This window comes from Corylus avellana, chromosome ca3 (assembly GCF_901000735.1).
Source record: "Corylus avellana chromosome ca3, CavTom2PMs-1.0".
Lineage (NCBI taxonomy): Eukaryota > Viridiplantae > Streptophyta > Magnoliopsida > Fagales > Betulaceae > Corylus > Corylus avellana.
In genome coordinates, this window is record NC_081543.1 from 6,887,307 (window position 1) to 6,913,181 (window position 25,875).

Here is a 25,875-nt window from a genome sequence, read left to right on the forward strand (position 1 = left end):
GGAACGTAAAAGTAAGCATGCACAATAAAGCTAAAGTTTTGACCCATAAAAGAAATATAAAAAGAAGCTGCTAAGAAAATAAAGAAAGAACAAAGGTTTTCCCTGGTTACCTCGGAAGGAAAATACACAACAAATTTACTTTTATATATATATATATATATATATATATATGTATATATCTCAGCTGCCGATAGAGGAATCGACACGTGTAGTAGCAAAAGTTTGGTACTTTTAAGGTTGGTGCTGACGTCCAGCAGACATTACAAAGTAACCTAGACATTACCTAGTAAAATGACAGCCAATTAAGATTCATCTGGTTTTAACATGTTTGCTGCTCATATTTATGTCAGGTGGTGAGTGAAAGTGTGTTGATGGAGGATGCAGTAATAAATAACACGGGCAATGAAAGTGAAAACAGATCAAAACCCAGATGTAGATACTCTAAAACATACATAAAAAAAGTACAAAGATAAACATAAACACTTTTCTCAGGTTTTTTTTTGTCTTTTTTTTTTTTTTTTTTTTTTTTCTTTCTTCTGTTCCTTTTTATCCCATTTGGTACCCTAAAAGCACAGGCTCTTTAAGAAAGTTTGTTCATCCTTTAACTGAGATAAGAAAAATAGAGAGAGAGAGAGAGAGAGAGAGAGAGAGAGATGGGGAGGGGGAGGGTTGAGCTTAAGAGGATAGAGAACAAAATCAATAGGCAGGTGACATTTGCTAAGAGAAGAAATGGGCTGCTCAAGAAGGCATATGAGCTTTCTGTTCTCTGTGATGCTGAGGTTGCTCTCATCATTTTCTCAACCCGTGGCAAGCTCTATGAGTTCTGTAGCAGCTCTAGGTATCTCTTTCTCCTCTCTCTTAACTTTTTTTAGCTAACTTTTTTCCCTCTAAAACTCTCTCTATTTGTGTGTGTTTGTTATATATATATAGATACATGTGTGTATATTTGTTAAGGTGTGTTTTTGACTTGTTTTCTGCAAGATCTGTGCTTTTTCTAAACCTAGATAGTGTTTCAGCGGCTTTTGGAAGGAAAAAGATGCCCTATCTCTCCCATTTTTCTTTAATTTTGATTTTTTGGTTTTGGTTTTGATCTGTTTTCTGTGCCAGCTTTTCTTGATTTATCACCCAAGTAAGTGGAGCTACTTGTGGGTTGCTCTCTGAAGATCTAAGTGTTTTTTTTTTTTTTTCCTCTTCTTATATTTTAGTAAAAATATAATTCATATATAATTATTAAGAGTTATTAGTGTTCTCACTTTAATAATTTATGGATGTATGAGATCCTCTTCAGTTCAGATGTGCTTACTACATCTTTGATTTCACTCTCTCCATCCATCTCTCTTTCAAAATCAAATCAGGTCATTAGAGAAAATCATCAAATGATTCTTAGATTGGTTAGAAAGTTCAATACTGGGTGATTTGGAAATTTAAATTATTGATTTGTTTAACTTATATATTGATTATCAAGAAAAAAGCAGCTGGAGCAACTTGACCTAATATTAATGATCACTTTTCTAGACTAAAAGAGACAATTAGCTGTACTGGTTTACTGTTATGATTCGGTGACAGAGATTTGATGTTTGATGTGTTAGTACGCTGCAGTTTGTGTTGCAATTACAGAACTTTGTACACAGAGAGAGAGAGAGAGAAAGAAGCTGCCTGAATATTGCTTCTAAAGCTGCAAATTTTAACGTACCCTTATAACCAGTGTACAATCCATGTTTTTTCTTTTTCTTAGAAAAAAATATTCAAGTAATTATTATTCTTTTTCTATCAACTCCGACCTAATAAATCAACTTTAAAAAATGGGTATTAACTTGGCTGCATTTGTTTTGTTAACTTTTCATCACTTTGCTGCTGCCTGTGTTTACGCTTTTACTGTCATGATATATATATTATAATCATTCCAACACAAAACAGCTATTAAGCTCCATTTTTGGTTTTAAAAGTTGCCTTTAATATTTTGTTTGCTAACTGTAAACCCGTAGGAGTTTATTTAAATTTATTGGAGATAAAGACATGATTTTGTAGGTTTTAGAAGGAGAAAGTGGTAAAAGATTTGTCTCAATGCTATAAAACTAGCTATCGATCGAGTTTGCTGAAGAGTATGTTATCTTGCTTCTTGTGATGAGAAGTTGAGTATTAGAAATTGTATTTTTCCTTGATAATAGTGAAGCAAGAAATACCGTGGTTTATGCCTGTGGAAGTAGGCAATCTTGTCAACCACGTTAAATTGATTCATCTTCTTTGTTGATATTTTTCTTGTCTGTGTGCTACAAATTCTAATACAAATAATAAGACATGCATATTTATTTCTTTTTGATAAGTAATCAAAGTGTATCATTAAAAGTGTAAGGTGCCCCTAAGTATACGGGAAGTATACAAAACATAGCTAGAAAGAGCGAAAAGAGTAAGGAAATCAATAAAACTAAGTCAAATTAGAAATAAAAATAGTTGTATAAAGTTACAGCGTTTTGAAGAATAAGAATTTACTCTCCTTCAAAGTCCTTTCATGGTTCCCAAAACTTTTGTCATTATTTGCTCTTCATAAACACCATAAAAGGTATATCTAGATCTTCCACACAACAACAATCCGCATATTGTCAGCAGTCCACCAACAAGCATACAAATAGGTATAACTAATGACACCCTAAAATGACTAAAAAAGGAAACCCAAATGACATAAGCCATGGCATAGAGAAGAAAATGATGGTCCACAAACTTCACATTCCTCTTACACGTACAACATCTGTTCACCACAATGATGTATTGCTTTTTGAGGTTATCTATGCTAGGAATTTTATCCAGAGTCGCCGACCAAGCAATAAAGAAAACCACCCTTAATTAAGGGTACCTTAATCTGCCAAACACTCTTCCAAGGGAGACGACAACCTTCACTACAAACCAAGGCACAATAGAAATATTTAACATTAAACAACCCACTTTTGGAGGGGACCCATCATTGCTTATCTTTATTTCATCGTCTCACTCTAACTAAATACATACAACACTTTGAAGAATGATCAGGCAAAGGCATCCAACTCTCAATCACGAGCCACTTGAACAAAGCTCATGTTCCACTGATAGGAACCACCGTTAAGCTCAATGTGAACCGCAGCAGAGGCATCCTTTGTCATAGGCAGTACCAAATAAATCTAGAAAAGCTTCTTTAAGGGTTACATCCTCACACCACTCATCATGCCAAAAACTAATCTTGGAGCCATCTCTCACCTCAAATCTGGTGACTCGAAACTTTTTCGGAACCCTTCCTAATGTTCTTCCAGAACCCTATCCCAAACGCTTTAGAAGGCTCAGTAGAACACCACCCACCCCCACAAATTGCCAAATTTAGAGTTCACCATCAGTTCCCACCAAGCCTCAGCATCTATATTTCAATACCATTAAATTTTAACTTCCATCAAATAGTGTGTTGTGCCCATTAAGTCTCCCAAGTTTCTTTTTTAAGTTGTTCAATCTCATAAGCGCAATATACACGTGTGTTTGGCAAAGAGTTTTGAGATAAGAAATGAGAAAGAAATTTATTGATGTGATATAATTAAAGTAGAAATGAGTTTTGAACTTTTTTGTTAGAAAAAAAACTGAAGTTGTTTGTTAATGTGAAGAAATGATGTTGAATTTTTTAAAAGAAATGAGAAGAAATATTTGCCAAACAGGCCCTTCGTCTATGCTTGCCTTCGTGCCAAACTTTTCAGTTATTCATTATAGTTTTCTAGCATTTTGATGTTGTTAATCTGCTCCATGCTTTTGAAGCAACAGCTTTATCCTTATCCATATTTGTGATTGCAGTGAGATGGGAATAAACATGTCCAATTAAGGGTCCGGCTTCATTGCGAATGCACTTGATAGATCACTACATCTTCTTCCTCATTAAATTTTGTTCATTCGAGTATTGGATAACTGAACCGAAAATAAAACTGAGCCTAGCCGATCTAGTATTCGATAAGGGATCGACTAGCTAGATGCCCTTGTCGAGTTCAAGTTCGAGCCCAAGCTTGACTTTGGCTAAGGGTTTGTGAGCTGAATTTGAATAGATCGATGTTCAAAGCTCGATTTGAGTTTAAGCCAAGTTTGAACATGCATATACTTCAACTCTAGCTAACCTGGCTCCGGTTGGCTCGATTATAGTTCTAGACATGCAGAAGTACTCTTCCATGCATTTACATGTTTTAAACATGCTTTCTTCTTAGTTTTGTATAACTCTTGTCTTCTTCTTCTTTTTCTTCTTCTTCTTCTTCTTTCTTTCTTTCTTTTTTTTTTTTTTTTTTTTTTTTTTTTTTTTTTGCATTTGACCTTAAGCCCTAGGATATCAAACTGTCACTCCGATCTTACGTGTGTCTTTTGACCTTTTTCCCAGAACTTCAGTATACCAATATCCATCATTCAAATCATAAAAAAGGTTTATCCAAATGCTTTAAGTTCATTTTTGTTAATTATTCTATGCATGAAAAATTATAAGATTTAATAAGTTAGTTTAATATATAGTGCATTAATATTTAGTATACTAACATGTTATCATAGTTAGTATACTAAATAGTTTAATATGAAAATATATATATACTAATTAACTTTATATAGTTAACTATATATATAGTTACTTATTATATATTAACTAACTAGTTAGTATGTTAATACTTATACACCATAATCTTATATATATATGAATTAGCTAATGAGTTGAACGAAGCTTATATATGTTATGTTAACAAGTGTTAAGAGCTGAATTGATACGAATATGTCTTATTTAATAATCAAACATAAAATAGTTCATGAACTAATATATTAAATGAATCGTACTTGGATCGAATTTATCCAACCCGATTGGACAATGGGCTTGCTCATTTACGGCTCTTGTTCTACCTAATGTTGGAGTGATACAAGAAAAGAAATGATAGTTGGTGTGGCTGAAGTGGACTTTCAGAGATCGAATTTGATCGTTCTCATTGTACCACGACAATAGCCCATTGCATGGCATGCATGTGAACCATTCATTGTTTTCCCATTCTTACTCGGTAAGTAATCTATGAGTCTTATGGATTGAACTGCAGAAATATTGCCTACTTACTAATTTGTGTTCTTATTATATCGTACGTGGTGATGTTTCCATAGGATCATATATTCTTAAATTGAAATATATTCTCAAGATCATTTTTTTTTTTCTTATGATAACTCTTTTTTTTTTTTATGGAATTGTTGTTGGTTTTTGCACTTTGGTATATAACTTAATGACGTATAATAAAATAACAATCTGTTAGAAGTGATAAATGTTGAAATAATAAAATCTAAACGATGTACTTAAACTAGCTAGTTAGAATGATTTTAGAACTCGTTATTTTAGAAAATGAAAGGTAATAATTAACATCTTTATTAGGCTTAAAGATATTGGTTGATAAGTACCAATATTTATTTATCTTTTTTTGTTTTGGAATGAAGAATTATGGAGCATCTCTCCAATTCAAAATGAATTGGAGAATATCCAGTTAATGGTCAAGATCTCTCTAGAGAGATCATGAGGCCATAAATAGGACATCTGTCCTATTAATAAAAATAATAATAAATTAATATTATATATCTTTTAAAAATAATTAAAAAACAAAATTATGTGGTTCATGGGTGGCCTGGACCACCCCGGGCCAGTCGGGTGTACTGGCCATCTAAACTCCGGCCAAGGCCGACCACTCCAGCCATGGGGTGGCTTCACCCCGTAATCGGGCCACCCCGAAAGGCCAAACGTATTTTTTTTTTTTTTTTTAGTTTGGCTACATAGGTGTGGCCTAATTCACCTTTCAAGGGCCATGGGTGGTCCTACCCCAGACGCACATTGGGGTGGCTTCGCCACCCCAGACCGCTACCCCGGGAAGGCTAAACGATTTTTTTTTTTTTTTTTAGTTTGGCCATAGGGTGTGGCCGGACCACCTTCAAGGGCCATGGGGTGGTCCGGCCACCCCAGACGGCCATTGGGGGTGGCTCTCAAGCCACCCCCTATGGCCAAGATTGGTTGGCTAACTATTCCTTATTTTTTTAATATGAAATAATATTTTATTATTATTTTTTATTAGTGAGACGAATGTCTCATTTATAGCTCTAAGATTTCTTTTTAGAAATCCTACCTATGAACTAGATATTCTCCGGTCCTATTCCAAGAATTATATGGTACTATTGGTTTTAGAGCAACCTGAGAAGAAGAGTAAATACTTCATCCTTGGTTTTTGGGTGCACAATCAATAAAGTATTGATGTGCCTGAATTATATTGGATGGAAGGTTGTATAGATCACCATGCATCGCATTTAAAACCATATTATTCCCTGGCCTGCAAACCCAGGTCATGACACCTTTTAGCGCAATTTTATTTTATTTTTTATTTTTTAAGAAAAGATACGAGGGGTGACCTTTACCTAAGCATGATCATGATAACATCTGTCCACTAAGCACCTTTTAATGCAATTTGAATAGTATTTGGATTGGGTTTTCTTCGTTTTCCTTTTTTTGTTTGGTGTGTGGCCAGAGATGTGTATATATATATATATAACTCTCTTGGCATGGAACAGTTAGGAAGAAAGAACCATATATTTTTGTGTCTTCTGAGTTGTTTCCCTCTATTTTATTATTTCTAATTTGCATAAGCCTACAACAATTGACTGCACTCATAAAATTTGGCAGTAAAGCCATGAGTTCTTCTTTCGATTTGGAGCTATTTTAGTTTCGTGTTTAGGTTGTCGGTTTAAGAAGTAGGCTATTTTACTAGATTTTAGAAATGTCTTTTAGTACAGGTGTTTTGTTTAATTATTAATGTTTGTTTCAGTTTTCCAGGATGATGTGGTAAATGTTTGGTTGACAACCAAATTTGAAATGGAGAATGTTGTGTGACCAATTAGACCAAACAACACCTAGGAGGCGTGTCTGGATTAGAAAACCACCAATGTTCATAGGCTCAACCTTAGCCAGAGTCTAGTGTTTAGGGTTATTGTATCTTTGTAATGCATGTTTTATCACTTTATCTTTCAATAGGGCTAGGAGCTCCTAAGTATAATAAGTTATCTTAGAAATTAAACAACAATGTTTTTTTTAAAAAAAAAAAAAAAAATTGAAGAGGAAAGAGGTTACAAGGCCGGGGGATGTTTCCCATTCTTGATTCTAATGGAAGAAAGAATTGGGGATCCTATGCGAATGCTACCAAACACTAGATGGATATATAGCGGCACATTTTGTTAAAGCATATACACGATAATTGGCGTATCTAGAAACTTTCAAAGCATTCCAACTTTGAAAAGAAGATAACTAAAGTCTAAAATCAGAAATAATAGAAGCAAACTGCCAAGTAGCAAAAAAATGAGGCTGATTCACAGCTAAAATAACCAAGAGAGCATCCCCTTCAAGCAGAAAATTCCTAAAGCCTGAAGAAACTGCTAGGCGGGAGGCACATCTAGAAAACAACATGTTAAGGATGACTGGATGTGGTTAAGGTTTAGGATAATATATATGATCTTGCTTGATGACTTCATAGTAGCTGTTTGCAATTTAGAACATGCATGGTATATTTTTGCTCCAACGAGGAAGTTGTTTTTTTTAGCATTTTGCTTTTATAATGTAGTAATTAAATGATTTTATCATATATATATATTTTTTTTACATTTGTGTGATTTGTAATTTTAGCTGTTAAACGAATGTGCTCATTATGGCTTTGTCTTTTTCCTTCTTAGTATGATAAAAACACTTGAAAAGTACCAAAAGTGCAGTTATAGTGCGTTGGAAGCCACCCGACCAGCGAATGATGAGATTCAGGTAACTCGACATTTATTATGCCCCCATGAATGCATGAGACTATTATGAGTTGTATATGTTTCCCAAAACTTCTCCATATTACAGCATATATATGACACTTAATGCCCCTTACTTGGGGTGAAATTAGAAATTTTTGTGTGAGCCGAAAGTTAAATGGTCTAACCATCCAGAAAGTTTTTTTAAAAAAATCATCTTTGTCAAAAACCTCCTAAGCCTGTTATAACGACCCAGGAAAAAGTACTAGTCATATCTGCGCTATCATTTAAAAATGACTAGTAAATTTGAAATTTTCCTAAAATTCTTTAACTAGGCAATGTGAGATTTAGCATTCATGACTATTATTATAAACTACCAAGTCTATGTGAGTTACTTCTCATCTTTTTAATATGGGACCAAGGTATTACATCCGTCCTATCGCCATACTGCAGCTAGCCCATGTATATGTATATTCTTTTGGTTAACCATAGTTTCCATTGGAGCAGTTTTATTTCTTGAGAAGTCTATACCATAATTCATTGATGTTATGACAAAAACATTTGTCATTAATTATGTCCCAAAGCAGAGCAGCTACCAGGAATATTTGAGGCTAAAAGCAAAAGTTGAGGTCCTCCAGCGATCTCAGAGGTAATTGCAAAGTTCATGGTGTTGATATTTTCTTATTATACAATCTGTTCAAGCAGCAAGAATGGTAGAATTATTTTGAGTTCTTGATCATCTTGAGTGCTGCAGACATCTCCTTGGGGAAGATTTGGGCCCATTAAACTCTACAGAGCTGGACCAACTGGAGCATCAATTAGAGTCATCCTTGAAGCAAATTAGGTCAACAAAGGTAAAAATTAAAAAAATATATATATTAACCTCATATATATATATATTCTGGTCTTATGCTTAGAATTTTCTCACTTTATGGTTATTACATGTTTATCCAGACTCAATTTATGCTTGATCAGCTTGCTGATCTTCAAAATAAGGTACATTTCTCTCCACATGTTTGTTATTTATATGCTTCTATGTAATACCACGTTATATATACTGCACCCTTATTTTGGTTCAGGAACAAATGCTGGTGGAAGCTAACAGAGCATTAAGGAGGAAGGTTAGTTTGATTCCAAATATTTTGTACTCAGCATTCTTAAGTGTTCATCTCTTGGCGTTTTTGTCTATGTGACACATTTACATTCACCTCCTTTTTTTTCTTTTTTTTTTTTTATTATAAAAAAAAAAAACAGAAGATAAAAAAACAGAGAGAATTCTAGGAAATTGACACTTGAAAATACTTGGTAGTATTTCTTTATAAAAATGGGGAGCTTAAGATATGAAGTCAGGCCTAAGTGATTTAACATGGTTGAAATTTATATAGACTATGCATTTATGCTGCAAACATTCTTGAGAGCATCTCCAACAATACTGTAGTTTAGTTATTGAAAAAAGTATAATTATCTACTTTAACTCTTGTTTTTCGATACACACTTCAGCAGATGAGTCTTTATTCTCTTATCTATTTTCTTTAAATATTATTTTTTATTCTTTTCTATTATTTTTTAAAAAATGTGAGGTTTAGAGCATGTGTTTGGAGATGCTATCCTAAGTTATTTTCTCACTTATACTCTCCTGCCACTCTAGCCAATATATATATATATGGCCATGCATTCACATAAATTGATCATATATATATGCCCTGAATCTTTGCTATGACAGTACGAAGAAACTGATGCACAACTTCCCTTTCGACTAGAATGGGAAGCTGGAGGCCATAGCATTCAATATGGCCGCCTTCCTCCTCAATCAAAGGAGTTCTTTCAACCTTTGCCTGGCAATTCCACCCTGCAAATCGGGTACCATTTTTACATTCTTAATTAATGTTCACTTTTTCTATTCAGAAAAGAAAATATATATATATATATATATATATATATATATATATATTGTATTTGAGGGGCACATTGCAAATTGATCTATAGTTTAAGGTGAATTTTCACTGTTTACAGATACAATCCAGTGGTTTCAGAGGAGATGAATGTTGGGGCTCCAGCCCAAAATGTCAATGGGTTCATTCCTGGGTGGATGCTGTGACTTGGATCTGTGCAACAATAATATTTCGCCCATGGAGATATATATATGTACCAGATTTTTATATTTTTAGCTTGTGATGTTTGATGCAAGTTGTAATTATCATTGAAGACAATAATTAAGTAATAATTTCTGAGTGCTAAGGACATAAAAGACAACTCTGTTAATATTTCATAAAACAAATATTGCATGAACGGTTTGTGTAATATTCTAATATGCTTGGTTTGTTTGTAAGAGAAGTTGTAAAATATTCTGATTATTGATTATCTTAGTCATTATTTGGTTGGCATCTAAGCATTTTCATGTCTATCAAAACTATGAATGTACAAGCAGTTGCGTTTATTCTATTTTCACAACTACTTTAGACGGTTATCATTTTTAAATAACTACAACCGGCAGTTAAATGGCTATGGAATGCCGATCATTAATCGTTAACCGCTTCTCATTATAATCTCTTTTCATTATAATGAGACATTTTGGACCTCTTTTAGCAATTTCTTATATACTATCAAGTTTGATTAGGTGCATCGTTGTAAGATCATTTAACTTGTCATTGCATTATTGTAATAACTTCTTAGGGGGTCTTACAAGGAGATGAGAAATTTGAACTAGCTAGTGACCTCTGCTTCATAAGATATGGTCTCCAGCCGACTGAGCTACCCATTAAAAATAAGTGGCCTTATGACTCTTATTATAATAACTTTTCAATATTATAGGAAGAACTGGAAAATTGCAAAATTCTCATTCACCTACAAGTTTGAGAAGCGCGCCATTCTCATACCTTCCCAAATCCCTCAATGTAATGCCCAGTTCTAATCAATAGCTAATAATACCATTGCAAACCAAAAATACCCCAACAACAAGGCAACAACCACACCTACTGCCAAACCACATCAACATCAAGCACATCAAATTTAACACTTCCTCCTACACTACCACAAATGTTTTATTGTATAATGAAATAATGAAGACCGAAGAAATAGAAAGGAAAGAAAATTAACTAATTCTCAAGCCCTAATACCTTATACTTTATACAGTATTACAATTTTAGCCTTTAGGTTTTAATTATTATTATTTTTAATATGTAATATATATTATAAACCAGTTACGAGCTACCCGGTTATTAACTACTTTTGTTAATCTCTATAACCGCTAAATGTAACTGGTCTAGGTGGCTATGCAGTTATTGAAGATTATGCAATTAGCAGTTGTTAGTGGTTATTAATGGTTAATTTATAATTGCCCTGCTTGTACACCCTTATATCAAACCACTAATAAATTTGATGTTTCTCTCAAAAGCCAAGATGCACTACTAGGGCATATAAAACTATTGTAATGGAACTAATTACTTGAGTGTTGCGTTGCCTCTAATTATAATAAAGATATAGAGATATATGTATATGTATGAATATATGTATATAGAGCAATATAATATATATGTACGTATAAATTAGATGTGTTTGTTTATGCATGTTCTAAGTGGAAGATCGGAACATAGTAGTGAGAAAATTCCATGACCTCTACTACAAAGAACCGTCTACCGTGCCATGTCATCATGGTATTTGTGTTTCATCTCATGTCATGCTTGTGATCATGTTATCAAAACTTTATGTTCATGTACTACTCATTTACTATATTATGAAATCACATGTTCGTGTAATAAATCATGCAAACTGTCAAAGTACTCATTTCTCTAACATAGTTCATCATAATAAATCTCAAACATATAATAGCTCATAGAAATCATTCATAAACTTTCATTAAAAAATTTCATAAACATCATCAATTCATCATAGTATAGCTATCATAAATCATGTTTTATATCAAAATATTGTTGGCTCAAAGTCAAATAATTATATCTTGCTTTGAACAAATTTTGAAAACATTTCTTTTACTCCGTAAGTAAAAATACTTACAATGTCTGCTTGGGCACACTTAGTGCACCTTGACTCAACTCACAATGTAGTTATGCATTTACATGTAATTAAATACACAGTTAGACTCTATTCTAGGCTTATAAACTTAAACCCTACAAAGATACTTGAACACTACAAGTACCTCACTCCATAAGGTAACCAATAGCATTCTAGGGTTTCCATTTGACATGACTTTAGCTAATAACACTAACCCATAGATGATCTCTAGGGTTAGATACTCAAAACACTCAAACTCAACACTTAGACAAAACTAGGGTTTTGGGTCTTACTTTGATTTCTTGCAAATTCGGAGTTTTGGAACCGCTAGATCATAACCCATTGTTCTAGGAGGGTTTAGAAGTCCCCTAAACACAAAAACCCCATAACAAATTTAACACAAATCAAGAAAACTAGGTTTTACCTTAGACCAATTGGTTGAAATGACAATCTGAACCCAAGAAGCTCATTTCTTGGGTCGAATTTACCTTTGAAAAAGTCCTCAAACCAATACCCAAGGTTTGGATGCAAACCCTAGGAGAGAGAAGAGAGAATTTCATGTGAAGGGGAGAAAATTGAGAGAAAAATAGCTGAAAACACGTTTAGCTTATTTATAGTCTCGTCGTGTCTAGACACGTTAGTGAGTTGTCCGAACACGCCCAATGCAAAAACACAACCGCGTCCACAACATGTCCGGACACACAGGGAACACTCTACACCCTGTTTAGACACCAAGGGGACATGAAGCTATTGCTTCTCGCTTCCGCAAACCTGTTCGGACACCAAGGGAACACGAACCTACTGTCAAAGCTATCCGGACACACCAATGGCTTGTCCGAATACCACTCTGAAACTTTGCTTTCTTCTCAACTTCTAGGTGTCCCTTCACTTCAAATAAAAAGTCAATATTCCACCAGCATTGCCTCTTTTTATATTACCCTAAAGTATATATATACATGTCGGAAAGAGAGATAGACTACCGGAGGAAGCTGAGGTAGACTGCCGGAGGGGGAGAGAGACTGTCGGAGAGGGAGAGACAGTGCTGGAGAGGGAGAGATAGTGTGCGCAGGGAGAAGAAGAGAAGAATACAAAAGAAGAAGAAGAAGAAGAAGAAGAAGAAGAAAGGAGAGGAAGAAGACCCCTGAGCGCGCTGGTTCCCCATGCAAACACAATGGTGACGTGTAGGGAACCAGCACACGTCACCAATAGGTGACGTGCCATAGTGGCACGTCGCCAAGTGGTGACGTTTTCCATTAACACATCACCGATTGTTGATGTATGAACAATATCATGTCACCATTTTATTATTATTATTTTTTTTCTTTTTCATATTTTTTTTAATATTAACAAGTCCTAAAATAGTGATGTGTTAAAGTTCACATGTCACCAATTAGTGACGTGTGAACTTTAAAACGTCACTTAAAAAAATTTAGTGACGTGCCACAGATTAACACGTTACCAATTGGTGACGTTAAAATGATGAAATTGAGAATTTTTAAATTTTAGAGGTATTCTCAAAATATATAAAAGTTCAAAAGCCTTTGTAAAGTTATCCCAAAATAGAAAGACGAGAGAGAGCGAAAAGAAACTTGAGTTTCTAGAGATGAAAAAGAGCCGAGAGAAAGAAGATGGAGATGAGAGAGAGTAGAGAAAATAGTTTTTAAGATTTTTTCTTTAAAAAAAAAGGTAAAAGTAAAAAAATTATTATTTTAATAATATTGAAAAAGTGAAAGAAATCAATTGGAGAAGCAATATATATATATATATTCAATGAATTAAAAAAAAAAAAAGAAAAAACTTGCTGAAAATGCTCTAATTACTTCCTGTGTTCTGATTATCAATCTTAAACATTTTCAGCCAGACCTTCTGGCCCAAGCTTAGACATTGGGGCTCGAGCCTAGCCTATCACGAATAAGGCTAGCTCATGAAGTAGACCCGGCCCAAGTCAAACCCGAAATAGACAGGACACGATGCGTTATTCTATGAAACACTGAGGGACTCTTATGTAATTTCATACGGCAACATCCGCAATTAGATCATGGGCCACCGAGCCACGGTGCACCTTGGTGTGAAAGAGTTTCGTTTTCGCTCTGTGACCTCAGTTTTTGGCTGCCGTTTGAATCGAAGGAAGAGAAAGTGCGGCGAGAAGAAGAAGAAGAAGAAGAGAAAGGTTTTGAGCAGAGAGAGAGAGAGAGAGTTGAAAGATGAAGACGACGAAGGGGGGCAAGGTGATGAACCCCACGGACGCGTTCCGTAAGGAGCTCCGCAAGAGGGAGCTGAAACGGGTATTCACCATCGCAGAAACTACACCGTTTTGGTGTCTGATTTCCTCTTTCCGTTGAATTTTTTTTGTTACTGTTTAGTGAGGATTTATCAATCAATCAATTTTCGCGATTTGCCCCAATTGTGTTGCCCTAATGTAGGTTCGCGGCTGGTTTGATTGCGGAGAAAACTCGGAAATTGATAGAAATGAGAAATGTATTTTTAAAATTTCTTGAACTCTCATCGTGAATCATCGTTTGTTGTGATTTTTTAACACATGTATATCAGTTTTTTGTGGTTTTGCTTTTGGGGGGTGGGTGTTGTTTGTAATGTCTTTACCTGGCCTTAATAAATGGCTTGGATCATTATTCAAAATTCTTTCTTTCTTTTTTTGACTCTGTTATTTGTGATTAACAGAACAAGAAAGAAAGGAAAAAGGTGAGAGAGGTAGGCCTCTTGAAGAAGGACCCTGAAACTCTTAGGGAGCAAATTGAGAAGTTGGAAATGATGAGTAAGTACTGTTTTTTTTTTTGGAACATTTCGCATTTGTTAACTGTGAAATTGGTTGCTATTCATTTCCAACCAAGAGTTGCTTTCATTTTTCATAACATGATTAAGAGAACAGGCAGAAGGTATTGCTTGGGTAGGTAGTAAATAAAAGATTATGTCTGTTGTATGTCTATCTACTACACTTGGTCTATAATTAGTTTGAAAGCTAGTCATACTGTTACTCTTATCATTATTCAATTAAGGAATTAAACATATGAAAGTAGCATCATGTAATAACATGCTCACTCTATCCCTAAATGATCATCCACCTTGACAGAACACAAATTTTAAGGAACCAACATTAAGTGCTCTTCCACCTGCCTAAGTGATCAAGAACACATTATTAAGTGGTGAATGTGATGATAGCCGTTATGATGGGGAAGTGCTTATGCATATTTGATAGTAGAAAAAGAAATGTGGGACAATAATTTTTTGATAAGAGAGGTTATGTCTTTTCTAGTATCCTTCCTGATTTAGCCTTTTATTCGTTCTCTCTCTCCCCCCCCCCCAATTTCCTGCAGTTTTATTACGTACACTTTTTTTTTTCCGCTTTAAAATTTAATATGCAAGTTGGTTAGGTAGGCTTGAACTGTTTGAATTTACTTGTGTGTTTCATTAATTGGTGCAGAGGCTGATGGTGCTTTGGACAAAGCAAGGAAACATAAGAAGAGACAACTAGAAGACACATATAACCTTGTTTTGAAAAAGAGGAAGGTAATAGCCACATATGACATCTTCTTACTCCTTCCTTGCACCGCTGTTCTCTCTTGTATCATTTGAAATGTCTGTCTATAAATGATGATTGTGAACTTCCTCTTTGACAGGAATATGAAGAGAAAATGCGGGAGAAGGGTGAGGCCCCAGTTATGTTCAGGTGAAAAAGCGTCTCTTTTCCTAATTTACTTCTGTGCATGTGGTCGGATTTTATATTTAATATCTGCTATTTTTATTTACAAACAATAGCTTATCTTCTGCTCAGTCATTTGGGACCTCCTCGAAGACGGACAACAGCAGAAGAAGAGGAGAAAGTGAAGCACCCAAAGCCTGAAGTAAGATCTCGCTTGTCAAGATCAGTCCAATCCTTTTCTGCTTACACATGAACCAGCACTTACCGAATTTTTGGCTGCAGGACTCTGTTTACTATCATCCTTTGCTTAATCCTACGGGCGCCCCACCTCCAGGAAAGCCTCCCATGTATAAATCATCAATAGGTCTGTCCCTTTTCTCTGTATTGCTTTTTTGCTAATCAAACATTCCTAGATATTTTTGGTTTATTTGCTTCTGCTTTTGAATTTGAACTGCAGGGCCCCGAATTCCCTTGTCTTCTGCAAGTACTTCTGCCTCATCATCAATGACAGAGTCAGAAGATGCTGCATTAGCCGCACTTCCTCAACCTCCACCTCCACCACCACCCCCTTTGCCAGATGCTGGTAATGTGAACTCTGAGGATGGCTCTGTTAAACCTGCATCACTGCCTCTACCTCCTCCACCTCCAATGCCTCCAAGGCCTGCTGGAGCAAACTCGGCTATGCCATTGCCTGCACCACCTTTACCACCACCGCCACCTCCTGGTCCCCCACCGAAAGAGCAGGTTGCAAGTCGTCCTCCACCTCCACCCCCTCCACTCCAATTGTCTGCTCAGCCGCCTCCACCTGGTACTGTTGGAGGTGAAAAGGAGATAAATCAGTCTGCATTGTTAGATGGCCCACCCCCCAAGGAGCAAACTCAGGTAAGCTCTTCTTTATTTGTCCTGGGATGTGATCTATCTTAAAATGCATAAGTTTGACAGATAAAGAGATGGACCACACCTACATAAAAGAAGCATCTTCTTGTGGGATTTGGAATCCTAGTGGACGGTATAAGTATATTCATGGTTGCCAACCCATAAAAAATTATATGCTTGGTTGGCCTAGTCATAGAACCTTTTTTTTTTTGATAAGTAATAAAAAGTTTTATTGAAAAGTGTAAATGTGCCCCGGAGTACACTGGGAGTATACAACAGGATCACTTAACTAGAAGGGGAAAATCGAGCAAGAAAATCATTATAACTAATCGACACCGGAAAGACATGCGCCATGGTCCAAAGATACCAGTCATAGAACCTGAAGGCTTTATACTGCTTATTCCAAGTTGTAGTTTTTAATAGCGATAATATCTGCTTTGTAGGTGCCTAGCGTGCTTCCTCCTCCCCCACCTGGGCTGCCACAGAAGTCAATAAACCAGTCAGAAGGTGCTGCACCTGATACTGATACCAACAATTTTTCAGCAACCAAGGATCTCTCCAAAATGATTCCACCTCCACCCCCTCCAATACAACCACCTCCAATACCTGGACCCACCCTGCTCCCAACTTTACATCCTGATGTATTACCCCCAGGAATATCACGTCATCCTACACCACTACCTCCTCCAGATATGCATACTTCATTGGCTGCTCCTGGACTTCCTGGCCTAGCAGGTCCCCATGGAGTGATGCATCCGCTAATGCCAAGGCCACCATATGGTCCTCCCCCTGGTCCTCCCCCCATGATGAGACCACCGCTTCCACCTGGACCTCCACCTACCTTCCAAGAAGATGAGTATGGTGCTAATCGGCCTCTTGCTCAGAAACCATCTTATGTAAAATCTGCTGCATCTACTGTTGTTAAGAGGCCACTAGCTCAGCACACTCCAGAACTGACAGCTATGGTTAGTTGATTCTCCTTCTCTAGCTATATGTGCCATGGTTAGTTTTGCTAGTTGCATGCGTTTGAACTATTAAGATTAACAGATTTTTCTGGTCGTTATGTGTTTGCATCCTCTGGCCATTTATGAGGCTCAATTAGAGGCGACTTGGCAATCTATATCAAGTCAGCAAAAGTAAAAATATTAAAAATGCTAAATATAAATAATGCAAATATGGAGGTTGAATTATTTGTGGCTATTGCATCTCTGTATACGTACATGACATATTTGTGTATGCATGCATTTTATGTTCCAGCTTCAGAAACAGGGTACTAAATATGTCAACTTCCAGAAGAGGAATCTATTTTACAAAAAAGAAAAATCGATTATATCATCTGGGAGAATGACTATGTATGACTCTGAATTTTATGGTTTTTAACATTCATGGGTTAATCAGTTATCTTTGTCCAAATTTGTAAGTTTGTATGAAACATAGGTGGCAAACTTGCATAAACTTTTAGCCTAATGGATAAAGAATTTCTTACATCTATAAAGCCGTATGGTATCAGTGAATTGGAAAGTTTGGCACAGTAATTTTCAATATGGGGACAATTGTCATATTGTGAATTGTTTATAATAAGCAAAAGCAAGGTGAGCGAGTTTGAATAATTTTGTTCCATCAGCCTATTTAGCACTTTTGGTGCTTGTTTTATTCTCTTCTCCCTCCTAGGCATTTTCTTGTATACTCCCTATGTACTAGGGCTGCGCACCTATGCACTTTTTGATATATGAAACATTACTTATCAAAAAAATAATAATTTTGTTCCAAAGCCTTATCATTTTTGGATTACCCGAATTTGTGCTTTTTTATTAGACGTGCAATCAAATAGCCAAATCCATAATGGTCTAAAATGGCATATATACATATGAAAAGGAGCTAATAAATAAAAAGGATACCATATTAAGATACTACTACCCTAGCTTGTCTGGCTCTACATTACACTATGTTTAATTTCGAATTTTGTTGTGTTCTACCCTCCATGACTTAAGCTTTTTCTGGTTCTGAGTTCAGGTTCCTGCATCTGTTAGAGTGAGGAGAGAGACTGCTGCCCCAAAAGCTAAACCGAAGTCATCAGTTTCAACTACGGCAGCAGCCACCCAGCTGGCCGCTCCCACCATTATGAAGCCAGAGCCAGCTAACTCGTCATCAGCACCTAAGGCACAGAGCATTGATGACTCATATGTTGCCTTTCTAGAGGACATGAAAGCGCTTGGTGCACTTGATGGTTGAGATTATTGTAAGAGGAGAGAGGAGGTGCAAGGAACAGAGGAGGCACACACAACCAAAGGAAACCCAGTGTACATGTTCCTTTGTTGGATCTTGGGTTTGAGCAGAAATACCAATTGTGGCCGGTAGCCTCTATTTGCTGCACTTCTGTTTCATTGGAGAGCCTCTCTTGTCCCATCCATCATTAATCTTTCAATTGCTTAATTTTCAAACCATCTCAGTTGTTGAGATAGGTGTGACTTGGAGCTATTGCCCTTGAGAGAATGATAAATATGTTAGCAAATTGGAAACTGTACTACATTTTAATTAATAGGTAACCATTTTCTTCATTTACGTTTAATGAGATACTAGGGTCTAAACACCTTTTTTCTTGCCCTCATCAATTTTGTTGGTAGATTCTGATTAAATGGAAGATCAGCAGTGGTAAGGTGCACCAAATTGTCTGCTAGAAGTCTTTGTCTCTCATGTCATTCCAAAATGGGAAATGCTAGGTGTTTTTCTAGTGCTATCCTGATGTCCTCTTAACTATGATTTATTTTTTAAAATTATCGTTGAATTTGAAATTATTATTATTAACTTTTAATCTATTGATGATTTTAAAAGTCACATCACAATTAGGAGGACACCAGAAGAACGCTAGAAGAACATCTAGCATTTTTCTTTCAAAATTGATGTTGCTTTAATATTACTATTGGATTTATGAAAAATCATTATCAAATTTTAATCTAATAATTTTAAAAGCTATATCAGTTTTGAAGGAATGGTTTGGATGTCGTTGGTCGTTAGGGGCAGCACTCATCTTATATATACCATGTTATAAACAATGGAACTTTCACCTATCCTAGGGACATCTCTTTTTTTTTTTCCTGAGTTTAGGCTATTACTTGCTTTACATAAAATTGACTCCTTACTTGGCCAAGTCAGGAGAAAGCACTTCCTTTAGAATATTTTGAAAAAATGATTCAATTACAATTACTCATGCTTAATGAACTTGTGAACCAATTAATTTAATGTAATTTACATGGGCCTTATTAATGGGCTGCATGCTATATGCCCATGCTTTGTGACTAAGGGTTGACACCTGTGGACTACAAGCATTTGACCAAACGAACAAATCCTTGAAATTGAATCAACCGACAAGAAATGGATCAGCTCGACACCAAATGGGTCTCCACCGTAGCCAGCATATGGATTCAGTGCACCAGCGGCTCCCTCTACACCTTCTCCATCTACTCCTCGGCGCTCAAATCAAGCCAGGGCTACGACCAAACCACGCTCGACACCGTGTCCGTCTTCAAGGACATCGGGGCCAATGTCGGCATCCTCGCCGGTCTCCTCTACTCCGCCGCCGCAGGGGATCGGCGCCGCCGTTCTGGGCCTTGGGTGGTCCTCCTGGCGGGCGCTGCCCAGAGCTTCCTGGGCTTCTTCCTCATGTGGGCCTCCGTCGTCGGACTGATACCCCGACCGCCAGTTCCGGCCATGTGCTTCTTCATGTTGGTTGCGGCCCACGCCTCGCCCTTCTTTAACACTTGCAATGTGGTCACTGGTGTACGCAACTTTCCTAATTACAGTGGCACTATAGTTGGAATTATGAAGGTACGTTTATTTTATTTTTAGTGTGAAAGCTTTTGAATGGTGTGAGGTTTATGCTTTTTTCGTGATGATCAGAGTTTGTGTCGTTGATAATTTAGTAGATGTCTATAGAATATGTCTGAGAAGCAAAATTTGTGTTCATTGATATAAGAATTGGGGGTTTTTTGGTAGTGGGATTGGTCCTTGCTACTGTTTGAGCTTGGTATTTATTCATTTGATTATCATGATTAAGTACGGATGCTGAAATTTATCTTTTCTGTTGCTAGGGTTTTCTTGGTTTGAGTGGAGCCATTTTAGTTCAGGTATATGAGACAATATTCAACAACGAGCCTACATCCTATCTTCTGATGCTGGCTCTTTTGCCTACTATCAATACTTTGTTGCTCATGTGGTTTGTGAGAATTCACGACACAAATGTAGGGCATGAAAAGAAGAACCTGGATTGTTTCTCGTTGATTGCTCTGGTTGTCGCTGCTTATCTTATGGTTGTTATAATATTAGAGAACGTTCTTACTTTTCAATTGTGGGTACGTGTCGTCACATTTGTCCTGCTCATGCTGTTGCTTGCCTCACCTTTTTGCATAGCAATTAGAGCCCATGAAAGGGATTCTGATAGGGAGAGGGAGCAACTAATGGATGATCCCAACCAACTGGATGCTGAGCAGATACATGTGAGACATGATTCTGCTGGGTATCACCATTTGCCCAGCAGTACTGATCAAGAGATGGATAGCAAGGATAATAGGACTTTGCAAGCAGAAGAAAATGTGAATCTGTTGCAAGCCATGCACACCATAGACTTCTGGCTTTTGTTTCTTGCCATGGCATGTGGTATGGGCTCAGGACTTGCCACAGTGAATAACATCTCCCAGATAGGAGGATCTCTTGGTTATACCAGGTTCGAGATAAGTACTTTGGTCTCTTTGTGGAGCATCTGGAATTTTCTTGGCCGTTTTGGAGCTGGCTATGTATCAGATTATTTCCTACACGCGAGAGGATGGGCAAGGCCGTTGTTCATGGTCATCACTCAAGCAACCATGAGCATTGGTCATGTGGTGATTGCTTCTGGTTTGCCTGGTGCTCTGTATGCTGGTTCAGTATTGATTGGTGTTTGTTATGGTTCACAATGGTCCTTAATGCCTACAATCACTTCCGAGATATTTGGTGTGGTACATATGGGTACCATATTCAATACAATTACCATAGCAAGTCCTGTTGGATCTTATATATTTTCTGTGAGTGTTATTGGGTATATTTATGACAAGGAAGCATCAGCAGAAGGCCACACATGCACTGGAACTCACTGCTTCGTGCTATCTTTTGTTATCATGGCATCTGCTACCCTTTTGGGGTCTCTTGCTGCCATGGGGTTGTACTTTCGGACCAAAAGTTTCTATATTCAGGTTATACACAGAAGACTGCTAAATTCTCTGAGGGAGTGAAGTGTTGAGACTGCCAATTACTGTGACGGTCTCATGAAGGTTTTTCTGTTCAGTGAGGTAAATGCCGAAATGCTCTCTCTCGAGCTGCTTCTTACGACATATGTTTATCACTGTCTTCTCTATTTGTCTGTGTGTGAAAGCTTACCTACACTATCTAGGGAGAAGAGGAAGTCAACTCTGTCATTTTCATCTTTGTTGAAATGTATATTCATAGTGAAATATCCTATCTGAATGCTAGGATCAGCTCTGGGCAAAAAAGCATTTCATAGGAGGGCTTCATAGGTAGAAGTGAAAATAGATCAAAGAATACTCCTCTTTCTTTGCAGGTCAACAGAAACTTTGAGGGAACTCATTAATTAGGTCAATGGGATTTTGGGATTTAGTGATATACCACAAGGGAAGCAAGGGGTTTTCCAGATGGTAAATCCCTTATTCTTAAAATTGAGGCCATCTCTAGGTTTATATGATAGTCTTTCAATAAAAAATCAACCTAACATGAATCCCCAAAACAACAAAGGAGAGATGATTTATAAAACGATACCTTGTAAATCTAGAATTACAACCGAGTTTGCCGTCCTCCAACTGAGCGTGTCTCTGGGCTCGTAGATGAAATTTCAGAACTCACATTGGTTGAAGTTGCCGAGTTGGAAAACAACTTATGAGAAAAACAGGATAGAAACCACCCAGCATGTGAAACATGATGAATGCACTGATTGTTTGGGTCATGATGAAGGCATCAAAAGAAGCCAAGGGGGTGAAGAAACCAGGCGAGTCTGTTCTTTTATAAATCTAGTATTGTTTATTTGTTTCGCTTGGTACTCATTTTTTCATGCTTCCCAAATTGCTTAAATAATATATAGTTTCTAAGATTGAATGTAAAGCTACATTTTTTATGTTTCTGATTTGTGCATACCCCATTATTTACCTGTTATCATGCTCGCGTTTTGCTTCTTCAAAAAGTGAAGGAAAGACTGAAGGGCTACTGAGAACCAAAAGGTTGAAGGGTTATATGCAAATTAGTGTATGATTTCTGGGGAAATTAATGCATCATGGATTAAGTCTATGCAATTCCTTAGAATTGCAAGGCTTACAATTCCTTCCATTCAGGCCGTTCATTCAAAATAAATGGCCTGGATTAAGCCATGTAAGCACCAAGAATAAACAATAAAAAACAAGGAGTGGGCCGAACAGGACCCAAAAACCTAAAAAATTTCTCACAAAATCAACTTCAACATTCTTACTTTTTACTACTATTCAAATAAAAAAATAACTACAAAACAATTTTTTTTACTTTTTTATACAAAACATTTTTACTTTTTCTCTCACATCAATCAAATCTGTTACAGTTTCGGTCAACTTCCTTTTTCAAGCCCTTTGCCAGACACCCCAAATTTATGTAGACTAGATTGCCCACAATTTCATAGAGGTTTGAGAGGACGAAGAATACTTCTAGACTTATTAAAATTATAAAGGGATTTTAAGTTTTAATATATTATTAAAATTACATAACCATGCATTGATGCATAAATATGGTTGTATTGACATAATGAAGTTAAATCTGTTCGTGCTAGTAGGGGTAGGGTACTTGCTATTACTTTTATTATAAGTGTATTACAAATTGACGTGATGGTTTACGTATCATTTGCCACACCAATTATTAGACAATTAAATTTGATTGCAGCTAATATGAGATTGTCACATCAGTTCGTAAGTACACGTGACACTTATTATATTATCTACTAAACAATTAAATTTAAAATTTTTAAAGTGATTATAATAAAAGTGATTGTACTCCTTGCAGTTCCCAAATATATTCGTAGATTTTATGCCTCACTAGGTTGAAGATTGTTTTGTAATTATTTGTTGTAAGAAAAGAAAGAAAAAAGATCCAACATTGAATTTGTGTGGGACCCACATGAGTCCACAACGCTTGTACAGTCTTTGAGGTTCGACACCCTCAATATAGCCCTATCCCATAATGATTCATTTTATTGCGAGTGCTTATTTTTATTATTGATATTTTTGCACATAAAAAGACCATATCAATTTTTGGCGCCGTTGCTGGAGACTGCTTAACGGTTGCATTATTAAGTTTTAAAGATTAAATTTAGCTTAATTATTTCTGGTCTTCCTTTATTTTCTAATTATTTTTTTTTTATTTTTTATTTTTTCACTTAGGCCTGTAGCTGCGCAGGAGCCCCAGCACCTTTGTGCTCAAGCACAGCCAGCCTGCAGACGAACCCAGAATCGGCAATGCGCATGAGCGCACCCTCTAATGCGATCCAACGCACCTACGGCAACTTGCCTGGTTTCAGCTCTAAATTTCCAACTGCAGCCTCTTTCGGGCCGTTTGTAAGTTTTTTTTTTTTTTTGGTTAGTTTAGTTCATATGAGGAGACATTCTAACACCACATAGACCATGTTCATATTGCTATAGTCCTTATCACTATGTTAGAGATTGTCCTACTACTAAACAATTTTTTAACTATTATTATGAGCATATGAACACATTGTTCTCTAGACCGAGGAATGACCCTTATTCTGATTCATATAACTCGGCATGGAGCAGCCATTCTAATCTCTCGTGGCAAGCTCAAGCTCCTGGAAATTATGCTCCACAATTTCATAAATTACACCATCAAGCATATCCGCAGTTCAATGATCAATCCTAGTATTCTTCTCAATATCAATCAGCTCCACAACAGCAGTATCAGGCCAAGCCACCTCCTTCGAAAAGTTCTGACTTTGAAGAAAATGTATTACAGACTGGAGGCCAATGATCAACTGATGCACTCTCACTCTCAATTCATCGCCAAGATAGAAGCTCACATCGAACAAATCGTCAATACCCTCAATAGGAGAGAAGAATGAGAGCTTTCAAGCCAGCCGGTAGCCAATCCTAAGGGACACTACATGGTGGATGTGAGTACTTCTTATCATGAGCAAACTATCACCACACGGAGGAGTGGAGAAGTGGTCGAAAATCACGTGGAAGAGAGGAAGGAGGAGCAATTAAGGCCTCACAGGATCTTCATTGAGCAAAAGGCAAGAAAGTGAACACTGAGGCCCCTTCATCAACCACTCCTATTCTTGAGAAGCTATATGAGCCCCGAGCCCCTATTCTAGGTAATCTGAAATCTTCATTTTTTGGGACAGATGACACTCTCCTGGTCATTATTGCTTATAACTTACCAAGAGGCTAGGAGAGTAGTCTGGAAGAGCAAAAAGAGACCACCGAGGTAGAAAAATTCCTCGAGTATTCTCCTCATTTTATTCCAGTTTATGATTTCCTTCTAGATAAGGAACTATTTGAGAATACTTAGAGTGATCTACCTCGATTTGCGAACATTATGAATTATATTTCTATAGGTAAAATTTATTCTCTTTGTTCCAAGAAAAGAAAAGATTGATGCTTCAAATTTAAACTTAAGGGTCAGAGAACACTGAGCACATCAAGGATGTGGATTTCATTGACTTGGCGGATCCCATATATTTTGACAAGATGAGTCAGCTTCATAGGTTCAAGCGTAAGCTCTGTGCACTCGAACCTCACTCCATCAAGATACATGATTTCCATCCAGGTTTGTTTTCTCCATTGTTGTTAATAAGCGTCAAATGTTGCACATTCAAGCCACTTAACTCACATATGTTAATTCCTTAGCACTGTTATTTATTTGATTTTGTGTATTTTTGTGTTTTCAGGTTCTTAAGGAAAGATGCAATTAATTCTATTGATTTTGGGCTTATAGCACACTTTGAGAAGACCTAGAAGATGTGATTAAGCCTAACCAATCATAATAGAGAGCATATATGATGTGGTTAAATTTAATCAAATAAAGGAAATTATTAAATTAGAATTTCTCTAATTGGAGTTAAAATTGAATTGGATTCAGATTTGGATTCTGCACATGTCTTAGTATTTTGACCATAACTTTTTGCTCAAGTATCGGATTGGAAAGCTAATTCAAAATAGTACAAATCGTTAGGAAATAAGATTTTCTTAATTTGGACGTTTGCTATGCTAAAATCATCCCGCAATATAATAACACAACTCTGGACGAATTTTATTCCGATTTGTACTAGGATTGCTCCCTAATTTAACTAGGAGATTGAATTACGATTTTTCTGGGATTTCTAGGGCTTCTAGGGTTTGTTTTACACTCTATAAATAGGCCTCTAAACCTTGATGAGAGGTGTGCTTAGTTTTAAACAGAAATTATCTTCTTGGAGGCTTGACAAGTTGAAGAGGAGAAGATCATGGCAGAAGGTCATCCCAACACTAAATGAGCAACTAAAT

General features: G+C 36.5%; 3 protein-coding genes across 5 annotated transcripts; all 3 read left to right on the forward strand.

Moving 5' to 3' along the window:
- The first annotated feature begins 627 nt into the window (after positions 1-627).
- On the forward strand, positions 628-10,007 carry LOC132175357 (agamous-like MADS-box protein MADS2). 2 transcript variants are annotated; one of them, XM_059587283.1, is made up of 8 exons: positions 628-838; positions 7,717-7,798; positions 8,358-8,422; positions 8,528-8,627; positions 8,728-8,769; positions 8,853-8,894; positions 9,497-9,633; positions 9,787-10,007. In XM_059587283.1, the coding sequence occupies exons 1-8, from the start codon at positions 654-656 to the stop codon at positions 9,869-9,871; spliced, it is 738 nt and encodes a 245-aa protein (XP_059443266.1). In that variant the 5' UTR covers positions 628-653; the 3' UTR covers positions 9,872-10,007. The 2 variants fall into 2 exon arrangements, with proteins under 2 accessions (XP_059443266.1, XP_059443267.1); XM_059587284.1 differs by having other exon boundaries at positions 8,361-8,422.
- Positions 10,008-13,828: 3,821 nt separating this feature from the next.
- On the forward strand, positions 13,829-18,884 carry LOC132175636 (protein EARLY FLOWERING 5). 2 transcript variants are annotated; one of them, XM_059587639.1, is made up of 9 exons: positions 13,829-14,066; positions 14,461-14,554; positions 15,221-15,306; positions 15,417-15,466; positions 15,572-15,641; positions 15,722-15,803; positions 15,897-16,321; positions 16,759-17,280; positions 18,329-18,884. In XM_059587639.1, exons 1-9 carry the CDS (start codon positions 13,986-13,988, stop codon positions 18,545-18,547), a joined length of 1,629 nt encoding a protein of 542 aa, XP_059443622.1. In that variant the 5' UTR covers positions 13,829-13,985; the 3' UTR covers positions 18,548-18,884. The 2 variants fall into 2 exon arrangements, with proteins under 2 accessions (XP_059443622.1, XP_059443623.1); XM_059587640.1 differs by lacking the exons at positions 13,829-14,066; positions 14,461-14,554 and having other exon boundaries at positions 15,556-15,641.
- Positions 18,885-19,668: 784 nt separating this feature from the next.
- Positions 19,669-22,601, forward strand: LOC132176481 (protein NUCLEAR FUSION DEFECTIVE 4-like). Its single transcript, XM_059588706.1, has 2 exons — positions 19,669-20,140; positions 20,404-22,601. Exons 1-2 carry the CDS (start codon positions 19,688-19,690, stop codon positions 21,577-21,579), a joined length of 1,629 nt encoding a protein of 542 aa, XP_059444689.1. The 5' UTR covers positions 19,669-19,687; the 3' UTR covers positions 21,580-22,601.
- Positions 22,602-25,875: the final 3,274 nt, after the last annotated feature.